General features: G+C 34.7%; 1 protein-coding gene across 3 annotated transcripts in view; it reads left to right on the top strand.

Annotated features, from left to right (window-relative positions):
• Mctp (multiple C2 domain and transmembrane region protein) overlaps nt 1–20,115 on the top strand; it is a 955,910-nt gene that overhangs the window by 402,939 nt on the left and 532,856 nt on the right. For all 3 annotated transcript variants that reach the window (XR_014129216.1, XM_081746500.1, XM_081746491.1), the window contains exon 2: nt 5,105–5,328. Coding sequence is in view for 2 of the 3 variants with exons in the window: in XM_081746500.1 (XP_081602626.1) it covers nt 5,105–5,328 (224 nt within the window). In the remaining variant the exon portion in view is untranslated. The remainder of the gene's footprint in view (nt 1–5,104; nt 5,329–20,115) is intronic.

The following is a 20,115-nucleotide window of genomic DNA, read 5'->3' as shown; positions in this document are numbered from 1 at the left end:
TATGGCTAGGACATTATAGGCTGGAAGTATCATAATAAAAATAACAATCACTGTGAGAAAAAAGATTTGAAAGGAAGTCTACCACGAGACATGTTTAAAACATATTAGTATTCATGACATCCAATCCTTATTTTTAACTCATAAAACCTAGCGTTTACCTGGTGGAACTGAAGAAAATCTTGAAAAAAAAATCTGAATGATCCGAATCGTAGACTACCAGATTTAAACTTGGAATCTTCCAGTTGTGAAACTACATTTATGTAGGTAAATTATTTTAAGGGTATTTGAAAATAAATTTCAAGTTTCTCTCACAAATTTACAGATAATAGATGTCACTGTATTACATGTCAAGCGATAAACTCCCCTAAAATAATCGTTTAGCTAAATACTAGTACAAACGAATGTAAAAAAAAAAATGAAATTTAGTTCAATTCTCCGCATTCTGTCCTCCATCACTCGCGCACTATTCGTAGCATTTCTCTTTCACTTTGATGGATCGGAAACCAATCATGCATCAGCTTGTTCAGCAATTACATTAACTTCCGGCGTAACATCGAGCATGGTGTGTCAGTTGAAATTAAATAGAACGACACACACACACGCCAAGATTACAAAATCCTTTCTCTCAAACAAGAAAAAAAAACGGGAAGGGGGAGAATCTGACAAAGAAATTTTAATCTCGGTCGCAATTGTGTAAATGTCATTGATTTTTCTCATCCCTCCCCTTTTTCAGTCGTGTGGTTTCATTTAAGTTTCTCTTTTCTCTATATGGCTTGAAGGATTAAAGTTTGAAATTATTTTTTTTTTAATTTAATGTATTTTTTCTCCAACTGCATTACATACGAGTGGTTTACTAAAATATTAAGCTGTAGGGCAGCAAACTTCCCACATTTTTTTTTAATAATGTTTATGATTGAGTCTAAGTTATTGTGTTAAAATAAAAGGACAAAATATGAGTTAATTAAAAAGTAACTTTGATACAAGTGTTTAAAATCTTCGTGGAAAAGTTCTAATTATGAAAGCAATGCCTTAACCATTTTGTAAAAAGTTCTATAATATCTTGGGTTAATAATCCCCAACTTAATAATAACGACATACTTTCCTATATTTTATTATTAGCCATTAAGGAAAAAAATGTCCAAATATGAGACATATACAAATCAATACATCTTATTGCGCTGAACATTATAATTTGGATAAGTTGTAAATCTTCATTTGTAGTGTTCGAGAAAATAAAGAAAAACTATATTTTTGTATTGCACGATAACTAAAGTTATTAAGATAAAACTGACACTAAAATATACACTAATCATGCTTTACATTATGTCACTAGTAAAATGACAGTAGATAGAATGGTTAATGAGATTTGGTAAAAATTTATGATTAATTCGTAAGCTTTAATGTTTGCTTACCTAAAATATTTTCCAAAGTGCTATATACAGTATATATCAATAGATACACCGGATTGACTGCACAAATTTAAATGATCCAGGGCAAATTCTGATATATAGTTTTCGAGAATATTGTAATATTTCCTCAGATTGTAGTGAACACCACGTGTCTTATATATTGATAAAAAAAATTATCGCGATGGAAATATCGTGTCACCTGGCCAAACTCTGTTGTGTTGGGGGGTTCTCCTTTATCACCTCACAGCGAATGGCACGCACTGTACCAACTGGGCGAGCCTTCTAAGGTCGGTTTTGCGTCTTTTTTTCTCGGACATCCTCCTTCTTCTGGCGGTGGTTCGACACGTCAGCTGATCAGACGTCGCACGGTGGCTTTACTGATACTTTTTGCAATCCTTAACTATTCCTGGTAGGCTCCGGTGAGCTTTGAGTAGTTAGCAGGTGTAATTCTCCCAATCTGTGAGTTACATAACCACACCTACACCGATCGCACCCTTCTGCTTACTGTCCTAACCTATAGGTTATACTAGGCCTTGCTTCACACACAGTCCAAGTAGCCCTGTCATGCATGCATTCGACTCACCATAATAATACGACAAACTTGTTTCATTTTATCTTGAACAACCAGTTTTTTCTCTCTTTTCAGTTATCTCACCCTTAATATTACTAACAATTCAACATTGATTTCCAACGAATTTTTCTCCATTTATCGGTTTTTCGAAAACGCTAAAGACTAAATATTAACAACCTTGGTGTTGTTGAATTCATGTAGAATATTCCTTACTGTAAATAGATTTACAATGACATTTGATGAGAAAAAGTATGTAAGAGCTAAGTGAGGCAATTGTAAGCACTTCAAGTGATAGTTATTAACGCATAGTTACATTTAACTTTTAAATTATTTCTGCCAGATGTTTCCAATAACAAAAGTTTTGAGTTTGATTTTATCTTTCTCCATTAACTTCGTAAAATTTATGAGAAACTTTTCTTGTTATAAGTTTTATAAAAGGTAGGAGAAGAGACGCTCATCTCACCTTAAACTCTTCCCTCATACTCTATTCTTTGCTTGCATCCTATGTAATCTGATGTTTAAAAGTTAGCAAAAGGGGAAAGAAAAAGTTAAATGTTCTTCCTTCAGGACTAACGCTCAATAGAGGCATCTGCTAAGGTCTTATGTGTCTTTATTTTGGGGACACAAGATGGATGAATCACGTGATGAATCGATCATTATGTCACAACGATAAGTTGTTGGACAAAACACGTCACGTAACAGTTTCTCTCCGTCACGACTCGACTAAGAAACGCTCAGAACAAGGAAGTGGAATTCGTTGTTATATCCTAGAAACATTGAACTTTCTTCGTTCTGTTTGTATTTTAAGGTATATAGTCAATTCACGATTTACAGAGATATTTACGTTAATACGGAATCAGTTTAAAAACACGCGAAGAAGAAATAATCTATATCCACTCAACACAAATACATATTACTCATGTGTAAAGGGTGTTTCTCGAGATAGACTGGGATATTCATGATATGTAAAGAAATCATGTTAAATTCATATGAATGGAGTAAGGTTACTTCCTCCCTGACAGTATACATATCGAGGAATGTGCCTGCTGTGTGCATATCACGTACCAGGTATGTACTTGACACAAGGGCGTATTCAAATAAATATTCTAATGTGAAGCAACGCCTTGGGACATGAGGTATGTGCTATTCATGTTCCTCACATTCCAATAAAGCATGTAAAATACCTTTCAAATGTCAGAAATTTCTCGAAGAGTACTTACTTAGCAAAACATGCTGGTAACGTGAAATGTACATTCCTCAAGTACCAGGTACGTAAACGGTTGGTATGGAAGTTAAATGATAAGTGCCTAGCATATAGCTGGTTGGGTAGGATTATAATTAACAGAAATTTAATTTCTTCTTGTTGTTGTTCTTTGTTTCCGCCTTCTTTTATGTTTATATGAAATCGGCTTTCCCGTCTTTAATTCTTTTCTCCACTCTCCTATACCGGTATTCTATATTCTTCATCTTTTCTCCCTTAAATCTTCTTGAATCTTGTCCTTCTATCTCATCTTGGGTCTTCCCTTCTTTCTTTTATCTGACACTTCCAGATTTTCAATTCTCTTTCCCACATAGTTGTTGTCTCTTCGTTTTACATGTCCCAGTCATCTCAGTATCCCTTATTGAAACTTTTTACTCAAGGGTTCCACCTTAATAATTCCTGTTATATAATTGTTCCTCATTCTAATCTTCCTCGTAACACCCCATATCCATCTTAACATTCTCATTTTTGCCACTTCCATATTCTTTCACTGACTATTACGATTGCGCAGGTTTTACTACGGTACATCATTGCCGATTGTATTGCTGTTCTGTATATACGATCTTTTAACTTACTTTCTTCCTATACAGCACCCCATTTATTCTACTAGAGTTTACCCAGCCAGAAACTTAACAATATTTATTATGTTCAATTAAATTACATACTATTGTAAATAAAAACTACTTAACATTGCTGTCACTGCTATTATCCTACTCATAGGGGTTAAATTCAAATCTTATTACTGGGGATCTCTTGACCAAATCATAGCTTGATGCAAGAGTGTAACTTAAAACATGTACACTCATGTACAAAATGATTGTTGCATATCTATAACTATCTTCTTGTAAGAATATAATTTGATAATGATTCTGCAGGGTACTTTTAATATTGATATTATGTGTATAATCGGAAAATATATATTTGTGGTAAATTTCATGGGAAAAGAATCATAAATACGAAAATTAGAATGAGTAAAACAAAATGTTGCTAAATTTACAAGGAAGTTTTATTTTCGTTTTACTGTTCTTATTTACTACTCTTTTGACATGAAATTTGCCACATACATGTCTTTGTCGGTTATACACATACTAACATTATAAGAAATACCGGGCAAATTGGTTATCAAATTATATTCCTACAATAACATATTTATAGACATGCGACAATAATTTTGGACATGAGTGTATCTATATTACAATAATGGCCATCTGGTTAAATAATATTAAATGGATAGAATTGAACACTCCGAGGAGAGTAAATACATGTAAGAACCGGTACCATCAAAATCATTAATATATCATAGGTATATGATGCTGTTAAAATATGGCCACAAAGTGCATTTTTAATATTTATGTTCAATGATGATTATTTTTAATTGAACGATTTGGTGAGGGCTCAGCACTTTGGGTTGTCCCTAAATTTGGTTCCTGCCTACGCATTTATATTTCCGTGGAAGGCTTAGTTTTATGCTGATAGTTTGAGATCTTGGTACTTTTGCCTTGAGTTTTCGGTTTACTTTTATAATTTCTGTATGTACCTTTACATAGATATTTTATTCATTAGGAAGAAACTGGTTTGAAATTGCAAACAGGCTCTCCAAAACGAAATTTTGAATAGAAATTCAAGTGACTCAAGACAAAAGCGATCATTTTTGGTCATAAATGTTGCAAAGTCGATCTTAGATCATACGAGGTTGTAGTCTATTCGTGACCTCTGGGTTTTCAAAGCTTTTCAGTTCCCTTACAGTTTCTCGTCCCTCAAGTCTTTTTTATGATTATTTGTTTACATTAGTCATCAGATTTTTTTCTAGAGAACATATTATTTCTTTGGTTTTTTAAGTGATTTTTGTTGTTTTTGTTTCAGCGGAAAAGGCCCGACTGAACGTAGATTCCGGCGGGGACACTCCGTTGATGCGCCACCTGTCCAAGTCGGCCTCTGACCTCAGCACCACGACCCACGATGATCGAGAGAGATCGCCCCGCCGAACCATCCCTCCCGACGCCTCTGGTGCTGCCAGTGTCCCTCACCTTCCCGACCAGAGATACTCAGTGGTACAAAAGACACATAGCTTCTTCACTACGCTTAAGGTAAGTCAAGGATTTTTCTTTAAACATTGATTCTTTGCCAGTATTTAATATTGTGAATGAATGTTCTTAAGAGGTGACTGCTGAGCTTACGATTAGGCTGGGCACATATTAACCAGAGGAAGGTCAGCCCAGCTGATGTAAGAGGGAGTCAGAGAGAGGATGCGGAGAGAAAAGGCTGAACGTAAATATTATGTGTCTCAGTTACAATGTTAGAGAAGTCTTGAGTCTTTCTCTAGCGCGTGCCCGAGCGAATATGGGGAGCTAGACTTTGTTGAGTTACTTAGAATACTGAAACTCGACTAGGCTGTCCTGTTCTATAGCCAACATACAGTCTATCTTAATCTTGTACGCGTGGTCCGTAGATGGGCTACAAAAATAGTATACTTTGGTTTATATACACGTAAAGTAGTATTTTAATTCACACGTCAAGTGCAAAAGAGAAACCAAAGACATTTTAGTAAATGTTATTGAGAATGTGAAAGCCATTGCCATCGAAATTAAGTTAAATCTTGCTGCTGTTTTCACATGTTTATCATCTGTAAATGTCTCTTTCCTTAACTGAAAAGAGATTTGGTGAACGGCAACTAAACGTTCAATTCATCTCTTTCCTTAAGGATCGAGTTTCGCCAAACTAAACCGCTTTCCTTAAGGGTCGAATTTATCCAAACCCCTACCTTATCGTCACCCTAGGTTTCAAGGCGAGCAATTTGATATATATACTGTATGTGAATATTTTACCTGAAGTTGTAGGTTCGCGTATAATACAGCCGCGATGCTCAAAAGAGAATACGTAACAACTCCTTGTGACAATTTATGTACAGAAGCTTTCTCATCAACCAATCTTTGTCAAAGCCAAATCTTTAGGCTACATCAACCATTTCTCTGCTAAACAAGTATATTTTTATTAAGAAAATACAAATGTATGTCGAGTTACAAAATTTGGGAGAGTCTGGACCCAGTTGGTGCACTCCTGTGCGAATCTAACCCGGAACCACGTGTACAAGAAAAATAGTGTTATACACGAAGAGGCATCAGTTTTCTTTAGCGTTGGCAATTGAATAAGCGAACGATGCATAAGTAGTTGAAAGCCATCATTAATTATGAAGCTGCAAATCTGTTGACTACCAGCTACTATTCTTGTATATTCTGTGAAGCAAAGAATTCTTGAATAATCTTTCATGCAACCAATCTGTACCTCTAATCATACTATAAGAAGAAAAAAACTAATTAACAAATTGTTACGTCAAACGGCCAAAGTTCGATAAATAAAACGCACATTAAAGTAGCTAGTCATTTGTTTGCCAGAGTCAGAAACGTTGCTTTTAGGTTGTCTTCGGATAAGCAATAAAAAGTTTCCTGCAAAACCACGAGTTTATGTTATGCAGCAGCATATGAGTCATCTGTAAACCTCTAAAATGCATTGTGCATTGATTGGACTCACATCCATAGAATGGTGTATTTCATGGTGATTAATTAATTCTAAGAAGTTTTGCTGGCAACAGTCCCGATTAAATTTGGCACATGCTGTAAACTTCTCCTCAAACTTAAAAAAAAAAAAAAAAAAAAAAACTGCTGTACAACCACTACTATTGATGCTTGTTGGAGAAAATTTCGGCTCAGTTTGTAAATTAACATTGATTTATGCAACGTATTTCTCATTATGTGATTAAATAAGGCATCGCATGTATTAATTTGATTTTGAATACGCTTACCTCTATTGATATATCAATGTCATTGCTTATCAGACTATTAGACTTCATAATCTACTAATTTAATTACATTATGATTAATTGATGTTATCCTGCGCAGTAGACACTTGGGAATCATGTTCCTAAACTTCTTCATTATGCTTACCATTTTTCTTTCTTTCTTTTTATTTTACCGAATAACTTAAAGAAATATAAAATATCAGAAATCTACAACATGAGTCATAGTCTGCAAGATATTGTTCAATAAAGTAATTACTATTTCCAGAACTATAACTCCCCGCTGATCTTGCGGCTAATGCTTGCACCATTGGTCCATATGATCTCGATTTCAAATCCATGCTACTAGTAAAAAGTCCCCATGCTTGAATAAATTTCTAATATTGCTTTTTTATATTCCATTTTCAGGATGCTGAATCAAATAGAACTATTTTTTAAACATACGCGTCTATAAGGTGCCTATAAAAATGATCTAAAATTTAGGTTATCTATCTATTAAATAAAAATGAAACTGACTACTGAAACTGACTGTTTGTGACTTAATAACTCTCGATACACCTAACCGATCTCGATCAAATTTTCAACATAGGTGAGGTTCGGGGCTGCAATGATTATCAGTTCACTTTGACGATGCAACTTAGAGGATGGGAAGGAGAAAGGTATATGAAAATGATCGAAAATGATCTATATTAGTGTCAAATCCATCGTTTTCGGGGTTGCTGAGATTAACAGTGATACTTCCGATGCCGTTTAAATCCAAATTCAGTCCCGCTACTTGGGGAGGGGACGAAAATGATATATATATATATATATATATATATATATATATATATATATATATATACAGACTGTTCCATAATTCGTGTTATTTTCTACAGCGCTGGGAGAAGATGAAGTTTATACACTATTAATGTAAAATTTGGCACTCTTATTGAGAAATATCTGAATTTTTCGAATTTGTAAAGAAAATAAGAGAAAATTGCTGTTTAGCCCCCCTTTTAGGGGTGTAAACACGAAAGTTCATTTTCCTTATGGGAGATTCAATGTTAAATTTTAGAAGCAGTTTTCTCCAATAATTATTCGTGAAGATTTTGGAGCAAATGAGTTGTATTTGTTACAAAATGCAAAAACACCCATTCACAAAGCTAGTAAAGCCGTCTCAAACATTATTTTGCGAAGGTCCCCCTTTTGGGGGCAAGGGGCGTAGAAAGGTGGTGGGTGATATGTTACCAAAATCCCAAAATTTATTTTTGGAATGCCAGTAAGCGTGAGATTAATCACAAATGTCACAGAATTAATGCTCTAATGTCCTTACGTGTAACAGTGACGGATAATGGGGCTACAGCCCCCTTTCAAAAATAAAAAAAATCACCATATATATCCTTAGTAGGGACATACGAGAAGGAGGTATTTTTGTTAATTAATGTGAAATTTGGCGTCATTGTATCAAATGAGTATGCGTTTTTCAAATCTGGAATGTTATTTTGATAACACACCGCCTTAGGGGGCACAGGGGGCGAAGTACTCGATGATGGATCTTTATAAAAATTCAAAATTTTGTTCCGGAAATGCCAGTGAGCGTCAGATTTTTCACCACTGTCACAGAATTAATATTCTAATGCTCCTTGCATGTGCGAGTGACTTATATGGGGCTATAGCCCCCTTTCAAAAATAAAAAAAATCACCATAAATATCCTTAGTAGGGACATACGAAAAGAAGGTATTTTTTTTAATTAATGTAAAATTAGGCGTCATTGTATCAAAAGAGTATGCGTTTTTCAAATCTGAAATATTATTTTGATAACGCACCGCCTTAGGGGGCACAGGGGGGCGAAGCACTCGATGATGGATCTTTATAAAAAATCAAAATTTTGTTCCGGAAATGCCAGTGAGTGTCAGAATTTTCACCACTGTCACAGGATTAATATTCTAATGCTCCTTGCATGTGCGAGTGACTTATATGGGGCTATAGCCCCCTCTCAAAAATCACCATAAATATCCTTAGTAGTGACATAAGAAAAGAAGGTACTTCTGTCAATTAATGTGTAATTTGGCGTCGGTGTATCAAAAGAGTATGCGTTTTTCACATCTGAAATGTTATTTTAGTAACCACTGTCTTAGGGGGTACATGGGGCGAAGCATCAGATGATAGACCTTTATAAAAATTCCAAAGTTTTTTCCGGAAATGCCAGTGAGAGTCAGATTAATCACAAATGTCACAGAATTAATATTCCGATGCTTCTTGCATGTGTCAGTGACTGATATGTGGCTAGAGCGTCCCTTCCAAAAATCATATTAAAAATTCACCATAAATATCCTTAGGAGGAACATACCGGAAGAAACTATTTTTTTAAAATCAATGAAGTTAAATTTGGTGTTATTGTGCTAGAAAGGTATGTATGTTTCTTTTAATATGGGATGTTACTTTGGTACCGCACCGCCTTAGGGGGCACAGGGGGTGAAACATAAAATGATGGATGTTTATTTAAAAAATTCCAAATGCCAGTGAGCATCAGATTAATCATAAATTTCGCAGAATTAATATTCCGATGTTTTTTGCATGTGCCAGTGATTGATAAGGGGCTACAGCCCCCTTCCAAAAAATCACATAAAAAATAGCCATAAATATTTTAGCAGGGACATCCGAGAAACCATTATTTCTTGTCAAGTTAATTTAAAATAATGTATCTTACAAGTAAACCTTACGTTTGGGTGAATCGAGTTGCTGACTGAGACACATATGAGAAAGTAGCACCAAATGTGGTCAGTATTTCAGTGAACTTTATAACCCTTTTTGCTTTATCATTAACCAGCACAAAATTAAATGGATCGCTCCTTACGACTAATGCGTTGACGGAATTGTTAACGACAAATGTGTGAAGTGTAACTCGATTGCCTTTGTCAGGTGTACTCACTTTGAGCAGAGCATTTGTGCAAGTTATGCGCTCTTTTCTGAACTACATATTGATTGTACTAATTGAGGACTTTTTTTGGAAGAAAGACCCAAGTTCAATTATGAATCAATCCCACTTTGGTGATTTTTCCTTAAATTATCAACTTGTTTATGCGATAACAAATGCTAGTTAATGATAAAGCAAAAATGGTTATACAGTTGGATTTATGGTAAAATTTGCTATTAATAAGGTGTCAATGTTATGCGTTTTGTTTAAAACTTTTGTCTGATTGAAAATGGAGGATTTGAACATGGCCGCCATCAAGGCAACTCTTACCATAGACCTAATATTTATCCAACAGCTTTTTATTTAATTATTATCGTTAACACAAAATTTACAAGGTAGGGTAAAGGACTAATACATATGCTGCAACAATATTTAATTTCCCTGTAACTTTTTACCGATTGCGCGTAAATCAAAATTAACGTCACCATTGTTCTTCTGATTAAATTTGCGTCTTAAATCATGTATCACATGACCCTATTCCTATTTTAAAAACTTAACCTTAATTCAAAATGGCGGAATTCAAGCTGGCCGCCGTCAGGTATACCCTTACTATATGACTTCCCCCTAGTCCTAATATGTACCCATATATTTGTTATTCACCTTTTGTTGTTACAAGAGGTCTTACAGAGCTTTTACCTCCAACTGTATGAAGACTATTCTGTACTTCCATGTGATGTTCTGGTAGCTGTATCTCCTAAGCCCCTGGAGCTTCGCACCTACAACTTCACTGAAATACTGACCACATTTAGTACTACTTTCTCATTTGTGTCTCAGTCAGCAACTCGATTCATCCAAACGTAAGGTTTACTTGTTAGTAAAAAGGTACGCGTTTTTGAAATATAGAATGTTATTTTGGTGGCACCGGATTAGGAGGGCACAGGGCGCGCAGCATAAGCATTTGAATCTTTATAAAATAATACAAATTTTATTCTGGAAGTCTGAATGAGTATCAGATTAATCACAAATGACACAGAATTAAGATTCCGATGCTCCTTGCATGTGCCAGTGATTGACGTGGGGCTACAGCCCCTTCCACAAATCACGATAAATATCCTTAACATGGACACACCGGAAGAAGCTATTTTTTAAATCAAGTAATGTGAAATTTGGCGCTGGCGTTGTTTTTTTAATTCGGTATAATTTTGATAACGCACCACCTTTAGCGGCAAAGGGGGCGAAGCATAAGATTGTGGATCTTTATGAAAATTCCAAATTTTATTTTAAAAATGCTAATGAGCGTGAGATTAGTCACAAATGTCACAGAATTAATATTCCGATGCTCTTTGCATGTCCCAGTGACTTATATGGGCTACAGCCCCCTTCCAAAAGTCACAAAAATTCACAATAAATATGTCATAATTAATATGTAAGTTGTCATCATTTATGCAAAACAAAAAAATATATACAATAAACATGGAAATTACTGTAAATGAATAACTTACGTCAGTGTAACTGATTATGCATATAGCTTTGTTGTTATAGTGGCACTGGAATATAATCAAAGAATTTTATATTTTTAAAAATCAATTAGGGCTATTTTTATAGCACACACAAATCACCTACGTATTTTCTACACACTTAAGCAGAACCATCTCGAAATAGAACACAAAATGACAATGGAAAACGTAGCAGGAAAAAAAAATGAAAAGTAAGATTTTAAAAATTAAAAGTGAGCTTTAAGTTTCAATATTGTTTGCTTTATTCGTGAAAAGAGAAAGCATGTATTTTCATTACTTCTTACACAATAACCGTATTATCCAACTTTCCATATAACAACTTACTCGTATGTACTGCAGACGTAATACACACGGACACACGGTTGTAATAGAAACAAATGTTTCCCGAGGAATAAGAATCAGTTGCTGGAAATTATTCTTTGTTGAAAACTCTTCTTCTTGGCTCTACTATCACTAATTGTTTAAAAAGATCATTAACCTAAGTGTAAAACCCATAAAATCAACTTACTTTTATTCGGCATGCCCTCCTGAACGAGCAAGACATAAATTAATGCGATTTACTAAAGAAACTGTGAACACCTTCTCCAACATATCTGGAGTGATCATCTCTATACTGTGGACAATCCTCTGTTCCAAGTCCTCTACACTGTTACATGATTTTTGCTAGACAATTTGTTTTAGGAATCCCCACAAGAAAAAAATCGCATGGTGTAAGATCCGGACTTCTTGGTGGCCATTCGACACTTGACCCCATAGAAATAATCCGTTCCCAAAAATTTCTCTCTCAAAAGATTTATAGTCGTATTTGAGCGATGCGCTGGCGCTCCATCTTGCATAAACCATAATTCATCACTTCGACCTAAATTTAAACGATCAAGTTCAGCAAATACTTTTTCTCTTAGTAGCTTTTGGTATAATGACGTTGTTATATTTTCATGAAAAAAGAAAGGTCTATCACCTCAGTCGCAGTTATACCACACCAAACCATTATTCCTTAACCATTTAAGAAGAATTTTGCTTCATCGGAAAACATCACTTGAAATAAGAACATAGGGTTTTCATTTAACTTCTCGATAAACCAGTTACAGAAATAAACACGATCACCATAATCACTTGCACACAATTCAGAAACCATTCGGACCTTGTATGGTTTTACCTTCAAGTTTCTTAAAATTCTTTGTAGCGTAGTTTTCTTAATATTTAAGCCTAAGCTTCGACGAGCAAGGGATTTCCGCGGTGAACTAGTAACAGATAACAACACCTGTCTTTTTGTTTCTTCTGTAGATACACTTGGAGATCTTCCTGCACTTTTTCTAGATGCAAGATGGGCAGTGTGAAAAAAATTGCTGTGGAACTGTTTGTACAAATGGTGAATTTGCATATCGTGTACTTTTAATCCGAGTTCTTTAACTATACAGGATCTTGTTGCTCTTGCAGATTTTTCTGATAAAATGTACCATTCAATTACATTAGCACGCTGATCCTGAGTTAAAGACTGCGTGATTGAAGGACACTACAGTATGAATGCACTCTTAAAGTATACTGGAAACGACAAGTAATTATCAAATGATTAAGCCAGTCTATCCCCGAGATTCACCTACTATGTAATGTCCATTTCCGAAGAAGTCAATCTAACCCAGGTGTTGATTACAGACACGAAATCCTATTGAACTGTCAACACGTTAACTCGTAAATCGTTGGTGTATTGCGATAAGAAAAGGTCTGAAACTGTTGTCAGCACACATGAACAAGGAGTTGAGTCAGGAATTAGAGGGTGTTTTATAAATAAAACTTTGTTGACATTGCTTAAAATCAGTTTACAGTGGGACACCAACAAATGGTTCGGACGTGTTCCAGTGCTTCTTAAACACACATCTCTTAGCATGCATTCTGAATAGGCCAGAGAGAAGCATGGAAGATAATAAAACAAAGTGGTGTGGTTCTTTAAATGATTTTGGGACCGGGAAGGGGGAATTGAATCACTAAAGTGGTCGCACGCACATGGAGATAGCTTCTAAGCATTAATTTTCGTATATTTCCAAATATTTTGACGCTCACGGGAAATAACGAAAAGTTTGAATTTTTCTTACTGCCTATCTTCCCCAATTTGCAGGTTTGGCGTAATAAAACTAGAAACGCATGTACCATCATAGATGAAAGGGGAGGAAGAAGAGGAATGATATCGTATTTTCTACCTAAAACTGCTAATTTACAGCAAAATTCGTATGAATATAGAGCAAATTGCTTTCCGCATTTTACATTGAAACTCCAGTTAGGCCAATCAAATTTTGAGTTGACGCCACTAAAAGAGATCAACACATGACCATTATCATATTGTCGCTTTAGCTCTTTTTCTAAACAAACATTTTTTCGACAATAATGCCAAATTTCACTTTAATAATGAAAAATATTTACCTTCTGCCAGTAGGTCCTTGCGTATAAGAACATTCATCATGAATTTCTATTGTTTTATGGAAGGGGATTGTAGCCTAATATCAGTCACTGGTACAGTTCGCAGCAAAAAACCTGCAACATGAGCATATATGTTTATTGTGAAACGACGAAGTCTTTTGCTCCAAAAAAAGTGTGCAGGGGAGAATGCCGAGGTTTCTCCTGGCGTGATGCATGCCACTTAGACGTTATGTTGATTCCCTGTGCTGTTAGTCGTAGTTTCACAGTTAACTTACATACTCATGTTGCAGGTTCTTTGCTGCGGATTGTACATGGAAATAGCACAGGAGCATTAATTCTGTGCGTCTTGCAATTAATTTCATGCTCATTGGCACTACCAAAATAAAATTTGGAATTTTTATACTTCGGCCCCTGTGCCCTCCAAAGCCAAAAATTACCAACCGCGATCTTTGTGCCCTGTTACCAAAATAATATTTCAGATTTGGAAAATGCTTAACTTTTTATTACAATAACGCCAAATTTCACATTAAGCGACCAACAGAAAAAAAGCTTCTTCCGGTATGTCCCTGTTAAGGATATTTATCGTGATTTTTGGTGATTTGTGGAAAGTGGCTGTAGCACCACATCAATCACTGGCACATGCAAGGAATATTAATTCTGTGTCATTTGTGATTAATCTAATACTCATTCACACTTCCAGAATAAAATTTGGAATTTTTATAAACATTCATCATCAGTACTTCGCCCCCTGTGCACTCCTAAGGCGGTGCGTTATCAAAATAACATTCCGGATTTGAAAAACGCATACTCTTTTGATACAATGACGCCTAATTTTACATTAATTAAAAAAATACCTTCTTCTCGTATGTACCTACTAAGGATATTTATGGTAATTTTTTTTAAATTTTTGAAAGGGGGCTATACCCCATATAAGTCACTCGCACATGCAAGGAGCATTAGAATATTAATTCTGTGACAGTGGTGAAAAATCTGACGCTCACTGGCATTTCCGGAACAAAATTTTGAATTTTTATAAAGATCCATCATCGAGTACTTCGCCCCCTGTGCCCCCTAAGGCGGTGTGTTATCAAAATAACATTCCAAATTTAAAAAACGCATACTCATTTGATACAATGACGCCAAATTTCACATTAATTAACAAAAATACCTTCTTCTCGTATGTCCCTACTAAGGATATTTATGGTGATTTTTTTTATTTTTGAAAGGGGGCTGAAGCCCCACTATCAGTCACTGTTACACGTAAGGACATTAGAGCATTAATTCTGTGACATTTGTGATTAATCTCACGCTTACTGGCATTCCAAAAATAAATTTTGGGATTTTGGTAACATATCACCCACCAACTTTTTACGCTCCTTGCCCCCAAAAGGGGGACCTTCGCAAAATAATGTTTGAGACGGCTTTATTAGCTTTGTGAATGAGTGTTTTTGCATATTGTAACAAATACAACTCATTTGCTCCAAAATCTTCATGAATAATTATTGGAGAAAACTGCTTCTAAAATTTAACATTGAATCTCCCATAAGGAAAATGAACTTTCGTGTTTACACCCCTAAAAGGGGGGCTAAACAGCAATTTTCTCTTATTTTCTTTACAAATTCGAAAAATTCAGATATTTCTCAATAGGAGTGCCAAATTTTACATTAATAGTGTATAAACTTCATTTTCTCCCAGCGCTGTAGAAAATAACACGAATTATGGAACAGTATGTATATATATATATATATATATATATATATATATATATATATATATATGTTGGTGTGTGTGTGTGTGTGTATAGATAGTTAGATAGATAGATAGATAGATAATGATTGATATGAGAGAGCACTTCAGTAATACTAAAACTTATTAAAGCTAGTAAATAAGTATAAATATTCCAACTTTGAGATAATATTTCTTGTGATCTCATGCACAAATATGTTTGAAAATATTTTTTTAGTTGCATTCATCATTCTCAACTTGATATAAAAGACGCAATTAGAAATGTATGAAAAGTGTGGGCACTTTCACTATTGGCATAAACGGTGCCTCAAAGGTCCAAAATCTGAGGTCACTTTTGCGACCCCTGCACAAATATGGTTAAAAGTTGTTCCATTGTATTCAGCATTTTCAAATTAGTATAGAAAGCTCAATTACATACGTATGCAAGTATATGCACTTTTTATTAATGGCATGATCGTTAGTTCTTTTAATTCATTAAGGTGGTTCGGATTCCACCTTAAACTGTGTGATAGGTCCACGTTTCATGTAGCCTTGGTGCTGAAAAGGGACGCTAAGCTTTAGCAAATAAACAATGTTTACAAAATTTTCTTTATTGGCCCGAAATCTAAGCGCGCAGTTTATACATGTCATAATATTTGAAATCTTAAATTTCTCTACTATTAGAAAGGGCTCGCTTTCTACATTTCTTGATGTCCTTCATTATTTTTAAGTTGTTCAACGTAATTCACGAACGTGGAGAAAATAGAACGAAGATTATAAGGATTAAGGAAGATCATTAAGGTTACTCAACATTCCGATCACAATTTTTTAACGATGTAAGTATCGCGTTCAGGAGATTTTTTTTAAATTTATCCACACAGGCCTCCACTCAATTTTTGCGAAATCTAAAATATTCACGATATTTCTATAGTACTTTTCAAGTCTATATCATAGCTTCCTTCGACATTAAAAAAAAAAAAAAAAAAAAAAAAAAAAGCATATTTTCAAACATAAAGTTGAATATTAACAGTGGAAGTGGTTGATTTCTGCCACTTCCATTTTGAATAGAGAATTAAGACGGAAACTGGTACATGTTCAAAGAATGTTGAATCTATTCCTCAAAAAAAAAAAAAAAAAAAAAAAAAAAAGTTCTCCCTATCACTAATTGTTTTTGCTCTAAGTAGATCAATATTGAAAACAGAAGCAGTAGTGGATTTTTATCACCTCCAGTTTTGATAGAAAGATGAAATGTATCATTGGAACGCTTAATCAATTGCATTTTTTTTTTAATCATAATCAGCGTAGAAACCTAAGATGACTAATTTTTACCACTTTAGGTGGATGGATCACTTTCAACAATGGACTCCATTCCTAGCTTTTGACCTTCTACTGCCTGAGCAAAATTGACGGTAATCCACCAATTAATTCTTGAGAGTTTTTGTCTCCTGGATGGACAGAGTAAACCAAACTTCAAGATAAACTCTTTATGACCAATATGCTTATAATACGTATTAACCTATCAAAAGATGACAATGAATTCAATATTTTACATGTTGACGTTGAAATTTTGCGAGACATTTTGCCCAAATTCCAAAAGAATTTATTCTATAGATTTTCATTTTTTTAAAATATCTTTCTGTAAAAATCTTGGGAGCTTAACGTCTCACAATTATGCCTATTATGCTAAGGAAGACGATGATTAAAGCAAGTGGATGATGATGGAAGAATTGGTGGAAAGAAAAGTGGGAGGAAATGGAAGTATTACAAGAAAATCCACGAGCACGATATTGTCCACCTCAAACACTTGGCCGGGGATCAAACCAAGACCCCCACGCACCAGAGGTAAGCGCTCTACCACTGAGCCACAGTATCCCCTAAATATCTGTGTGTAGATCAATTATGTCGTCCCTCTCGAGACAAAAGGGCATATATCATTTTCTTAACTTTTCCAGGAGAGAAGTTTAAACCTTTAGCCATTATTTATTCTATCCTCTTCTTTTAAAATTTAGTTTGATTTCCTTCGTTTCAGGTGTATAACTTACGAGATCAAATTAAATTTTAACAGAACACGATAGAATAAATTGTGAAAAAAAAACTTTAAACTTGTCCCCTGGAAAAGTAGAGAAAATAAGATACGCCCCTTTGTCTCGAGAGGGACGAGATAATCTGTATGCAGCCATATTTTACAAAGAAAGATCAAGCACTAGAATCATTATTACATGTAGGGTCGGATTTAGGGGGGTGCAAAAGTGCATGTGCACCTCCCCCCCTTTCGTTGTAAATATACACTATTTAAAATGAAAAGCTAGCAGTGAAAATAGCAACACTTACCGAACCTTCCTGCCATCATGTTTCCGTTTGGGTCTTAATAGAAAACAGAGCTTTGCAAAAGCAATAGTTTAAGTCGATTTTCTAAATGTTGAAGGAAAAGGAGGGAAAAGGAGATTATATAATATTTGCCAAGTAGGGAAGAAAACAGAAGCCAGGAAGAGAGAACTTTTTTTTTTCCTGCATATCACTTGTGACCCTATTTAAAATATTTTCCTCCGTTCTATGCATCAGTGTTGTCAGGAATAAAGAATATTGTCACATGTCACTTTGAAGAGTTTCAGTCTGATTGGTCATTTTGGTAGTTATTGGTGCACCCCTCCCCCTCAGACAATCCTAGATCCGGCCCTGATTACATGTTATGTTCTTTTAGTATAACTTTTAATCAATTAGAGACTAATAAATTTAATACCGGTATTAGAGTAAGTAATAGTTTACAAACTTCATTTGTTGAACATATTCCCTTTATAAATTCCTATTACCGTTGAATGTTAGTCTGTTAAGAGAAATTCATTTAAACACTAACGTTAAGACAATAGCAAATTTTAAACAGGCACAAAATGGGAAATGTGTCAATACAATTAACTGTTATTGAGTTCACTAACTTTTGCAATGACGCATTTTATCACTTTGTATAATGCCATCAACACAATTATTTTTGAAGCATTCGAGCATAGTATTGTTTTATTGTTTTGTGTGAATATGTATTCATGAACTGGATATTTGATGCCAAATCATGTGAGGTTATAAATTAATTTTTGCGCCTTTATTGGCAGAAAACGACATTAATTTCATATGGGGATTTTTGCAATTATACAGAGAACCATATTTAAACAGAGAAAAATATTGGAATTCTGTCTTGTGATGGGCATCCGTAGCAAAGTTTTTCTCAAGGACAGCAAAGAAATTTTCAGTAATTCATTCATTCAAGCCAATTAAGAAGAGCATGAGACGTAAGGCATATCTTCTTATATCTTTATTAATATAAAAGTAATATAAATACATTACAATATTTTTATTAAATAATAAAACATTAAAAATAATATATGTATCTCAACAATGGCATTGCCAGAGAAGTGGGCGGAGGACAACTCAAATATTTTAAATAGTAAAAGGACTCGAGAATTTAAAAAAAAAAATGCTTAAGGAAAGAAATAATATGGTACAGGTTTCTGATCCCTCGGTGGAACCTATCGACGATGGCATATCAATACTAGGGTGCACAAAAAGCCATTGCCACTCCTATAATTCCCATTAGGCTTAAACTTTGTGAAAACAATGAAATACGTGAAATAGTTTAGACGAAGGACTTTTCGGACAAAACCAAAGTGATCATGGAGCGCTCTTTGAGGGAAACAGGACAAACTCAAAATTTTAAATGGTACAAGAAATCGCGTCCCAGAAAGTCTTTTTACACGCAGCAACAATATCGAAGTAATGAAATCACTTGCATTCGAAATAAGAAGGAATGAAAGTCGGACAGAACTCTACTGTTGACGAGGCATAGAGGCGTTGACGAGGAGACGAGATGGTAATATAGCAATGTTTATATTGTGGGCTTCCCTCATGGCTCTTCTAACTGCACTCGTCTCCTCCTCGGTGAATCAAACAAAATGCTACAAGTCTTTCTTTCAATGTTTGTATTTCCTGTGACGCTACTTTGGTATGTAAGTCTTCTCAAATTTTGACGGATCAAGCGAGTGAAGGAATTTGCATGAGTGATCAATTTCTTTTTTAGCAAATGTTCCTGTTATGCCTAATGCTGTATTAAACATTTCTTTTTTGTAAAAGCAGAAGCGTCTTTTAGTAAGATGTATACCTTCTTTTAGTAACAAAAATAAGATGCACAGCTTCTACTTTCGATCTTCTAAGTTCCAAATTATTGGTTTCATTGCAACTTTTGGGATCTTAATAACATTTCATCCAAATTTTAGTAATCTTTTTCCAACACTAGTTTCCATAACATTGAAAGAATTTAATTTTCTATAAATTTTCTAGCAGTCATATTAAAATCATTTAATTTACTTTGAAGTTATTACGAAAAGAAATATCAAGTGTAAAGAACAGTGCGTAAAATGTATGGGTTTTGCTGTTTCTATCGGTTTCTCTGAAAGCCTTTTTAGAGGAACAGAGGAGCTTACTTAAATCCTTTTCATGATACACACACTCTATTACCACATTTATTGTTTTAGTTCATTG

This window comes from Thermobia domestica, chromosome 2, assembly GCF_964235325.1.
Source record: "Thermobia domestica chromosome 2, izTheDome1.hap1.1, whole genome shotgun sequence".
Taxonomy (NCBI): Eukaryota; Metazoa; Arthropoda; class Insecta; order Zygentoma; family Lepismatidae; genus Thermobia; species Thermobia domestica.
This window is presented reverse-complemented; position numbering and strand designations above follow the sequence as displayed.